Source organism: Elephantulus edwardii, unplaced genomic scaffold, assembly GCF_000299155.1.
Source record: "Elephantulus edwardii isolate Elephantulus edwardi_28Jun2011 unplaced genomic scaffold, EleEdw1.0 scaffold00049, whole genome shotgun sequence".
NCBI classification, from domain to species: Eukaryota; Metazoa; Chordata; class Mammalia; order Macroscelidea; family Macroscelididae; genus Elephantulus; species Elephantulus edwardii.
The window spans coordinates 94,467-98,616 of NW_006399799.1; the positions used below are offsets into that span (position 1 = coordinate 94,467).

Here is a 4,150-nt window from a genome sequence, read left to right on the forward strand (position 1 = left end):
TACACACCAAGCCCTAAAGTAAAAGTTGAAGAAATCTAATACTACCAACTTTTGTAGGCTGAAATTGATCTAACATGAAACCAAGTTTCATTAATAATAATAATAGGTGACTAGAATGCAGAAGTTGGAAATAACAAAGGATTGGTAGTTGGAAAATACAGACCTGGTGAAATAATTGAGTCTGAAGATCAAATAATAGAATTTTGTTCAATGATTTATTCGTTTCAGATGTCTTTTTTAAGAAAAACGTAAACTAACTATACACATTAACCTCACCTGGTAGACTGTATAGGAATCAAATTGACTACATCTGTGAATAGAGTGGACAGAAAAGCTCACAATCAAAACCAGGCCAATGGCTGTGGAACAGACAGTCAGTTACTCATGTGCAAGCTTGAATTGAAGTAAATAAAACAAATCCACAAAAACCAAAATGCCACCTTGAGTCTATCCCAACTGAATTTAAAAACCATCTCTAGATTTGAGACACTGAATACTAATGATCAAAGACTATGCTTAGCATACCTCCCTGAGCAAGCGCCTCCCCTGGTTTGTAGTTTTAGTGCTGACCGCTGTGATAATAATTGGACAGTATCTGTTTCTTTGAAATTGTTATAGTTGACTGAGCTACTCCTTAGTTACTGATTTTTCTGTCTCACAGGTGCCTTGGGGGAGCTGTATGCCTTGATGGACCAAGTACATCATGTGCAGAACTCATGGCAGCATCCTTCAGACCTCACCAGGCGGTGAGTAGATGATTAGGAAAAGGAGATAAAGGGTAAACTTTGCTGTTGGAGGAGCGTGGAGGGGAGTCTGGGTATAACTGTTGTTTCATTTTAGAGGTACAGAACGAGAAGCTCTTACAGTATAATGGAATTTGAACTGAATGGAAATTGAGGAAACCTGGATTCTAATACTAGTGTGCAATTTTGATTGGTCCTCACAATGGTAACAGGAAGATGTTAAACTAATAAATGTCAAAGAATCTTTCTAGTTCTGAAATTTCTGCATTCTTGATGCAGTGTGGTTTTATAGATGTATTTAGTTAATTTTCAGCATTATTCAAAGGCTTTGATGTTATCTTTGACTCCTTTCTCTCTCCTCCCATATTTAGTCCATCAGCAAATCCTACAGACTCTACATATAAAATATCCAGATAGCAAACCAATATAAAATTTTAAAAATAAATTTTGTTTTTAGGGGAGCTCTGGTGTCCTAGTGGCAAGAAGCTGTACTGCAGTCCCAGAGGTACACGGTTCGAATCCACCAGATGCTCTGCCAGAGAAGGAGGGACAATTTCCTCCTGTACCAGTCAGATCTGATTTGACAGTACATGCACAAAAAATAATAATAAAAAATAAATTAAACAAAAATAAATTTTGTTGGGAGGATGGAATAGCGAGAGCCTGACCACTCAAAGTTTTCACTTAGATTATTCTAATCATCTCCTAATTGGTTTTTAGCAGCCAAAGAGATTGTTTTAAACTATAATAAATCAATCTATTACTCCTTTCCTCAGAATTTGCAAGTGACTTCCCATATCATATTTTTCCACATTCATGATTCCCTACTTTCTTTGACCCTGGCTGACATTGTAGTTCACCTACCTCACCTTGGTATTCTTAGCCTTATTTCTTTTTCTCTAGTCATACTGACATCTTTGCTGTTGTACCTTAGTTCAGGGTCTTTATACTTGGTATTTGTTTCTGTCTTCTAATGGCCATTGAGTTGGAACTGATGCAGCTGACCCTCTGGTGGGTTTTCAGAGGGTCTGCATTGCACAAAAGGAAATTGTCTATCTTTCTCGTGCAGAGCATCTCATGGATTAAATCACCTGCCTTTGGGTTGGCAGTGAAACTTCTTATCCACTAGGCTGCCACTTCTGTAGTTGTCCCCCCTAAAAAAAAATGCAGTTCTCAGGAAGGCAATATAATATAAACAGTGATTAAATAAATTTTGAAATCCAATGTGAATTCAAGTCTAAACCCTTATACCTTAAGCAAGTTACTTAACCTAAGTCTCAGGTTCTTTACTTCCAGAAGTTAACGACAGTATTTTCCCATAGAATTATCCCTAGCATTAAATGAGACGATGTATGCAAAGCAGGTATTTACAGGTAGGACTAGAAACAAAACAGTTACTGTTCTAGGTTCCCAGAAACAACTAGAAATAAGAATGAGATTAGAATATCTCAGAGGTTCCTATTTAGAACTCCAGCCTAACATAGGACTGAAGGATATTCTCAGGAAACTTCTTTGAGCTTGTGCTATTAATTGTTCAGTGTCTAAACTTGCAATGTGATGCTCACATGATGACTTACCTTCTCTGGGAATTTTACTCTAATTTTAACTGGTGTGTCCTAAGCAACCTTGAGCTATGTCAGACAATTAAATCCTTTTGAAGGTGCAGGCCTAATATAATAAATATAGATTCTGCTTTACATATTTTGGCAGAAGGGATTACAAAACATTATTATACATTATAATTACACATTTTACTTTATATTTGTGTTTAGGGCCTTTATCACTACATGGGAATTTGGTAGCTTTGGGAGTTGAAAGGAAATAGCAATTTAAATGTGGCTTTCACATAAATAAAGTGGTATAAAATTTCTAAGATGATGAGAATTGAAATACAAAATTTAATACTAGATTTTCAGGCATAGATTTTTTTTTTAAGTTTTATATTGGTTTGCATACAAAGTTTGTGTATATTGTATTTCATACTATCCTTCATTCACATTGTGTTTCATACAATCATTCCCATTCATTATTATTTTGTTTCTTTTTTTCCTCCCATTCATTATGTTTTATAAAATTAATCACCATTGAACTATGCTTACTATTACCCTGTCTTTCCAGATCCCCACTGGGTATTTCTCATTTCCTTTACTGCCCCATCTCTACCTACCAAATTATGTGACCTTATGATTTTCTCCCTGCCTTTGCTCACCCCTCTGCTCCCACCCCTTCCTTCCTTAGATACCATACACATTTTACTAGTTATCCTCTGTTTTTACAATAATAGTCTAATGTATTATTTATCCATATGAGACTAGTAATCCATATGAGTTAGTTCACTCAGTATAATGCCCTCCACAAAAATATATTCTTAAAATAGCTCTGTTGGCCTTTTCTATGTGCAGGCAACTATTCCACCCAAAACCCTGAACTTTGCTGTTTTTATTCTCCCTCTCTCCTGATAGGAACTACGCACGGTTCCGACATACATCTCTGCGGCCAAGATACAGTCTGACTCAGTGGGTTGACAGAAACATGGGAAGTCACCATCGGTTCCAGCATCTCCCACGTTAACCCTACACCCTAGTTTACCCTGTTGGTCTCATCCCATTAGCAGTGAAAGTCCCTACCCAGGGTCTTTCCAGAGCAGTATCTCATTTCATTTTGCTATTTTATGCTTTGCAGATTTTGAATTATATTTTACACAAAATTTTTATTTAAAGAACTTTATACCTTTTGAATATGATTGCTGACTTGAAATTTTTTTTCTTTTTAATGCATTCCTTCCTGTTTTTATGTTTTTTTTAAGCAGTGTTAAGTTGGTAAAGGTTTTTGGGTTGTTTTTTTTACTGAAATTGAAAATTACTGCCTCTTGCCAGCCAGCATGAAGCCAAAATTTAGGCTCAAGTAAAACACTCACAGCTGTGCAGAGTTCAAATCTACTTTGGTGACCAAAAGAAATTCAGTCTCCTGAAAGGAAGAAATTCCTTAGTAGACCACAGGCCAGTGTTAATTTTACTGATGATTCGTGAGCTTACAAGTCACTTAGAACAGGCCGTCTCACTTTTCATTTGAATCTCTCAATCCCTGTCAGTATTTCAAATTTGGCGTTCCAGGCCATTTGAAGTAGCCTGGATTGGGACATAAAGCCGTTGAAAGAGCACATTAAATTTGTAAATCCTTTACTATTCTTTTAAGTACCTAGTAGCTGCCTTTATTTTGTGACATTTTCATCCTTCATTAAACTTATTTTGCACACGTTTTTATAATTCTAACAACAGGAAACTAGTAACTCACCCTTGTTGAATACTTTGTGGTCTTGTGATTTACATTGTCTCTTCTGCATTTCTTAAAGGGAGTATTTTTTCTTATAATTATTATTATATCTATTCTATTAGACAGAAGCCTTT

The 4,150-nt window shown here is 36.0% G+C and overlaps 1 protein-coding gene across 1 annotated transcript in view; it reads left to right on the top strand.

Annotated features, from left to right (window-relative positions):
* The window catches only part of S100PBP (S100P binding protein), a 44,897-nt gene extending 41,583 nt beyond the window's left edge, over nt 1–3,314 (top strand). Inside the window, exons 4-5 of the mRNA XM_006886569.1 lie at nt 662–746; nt 3,206–3,314. Coding sequence (XP_006886631.1) covers nt 662–746; nt 3,206–3,314 — 194 coding nt within the window. The remainder of the gene's footprint in view (nt 1–661; nt 747–3,205) is intronic.
* Nucleotides 3,315–4,150: the final 836 nt, after the last annotated feature.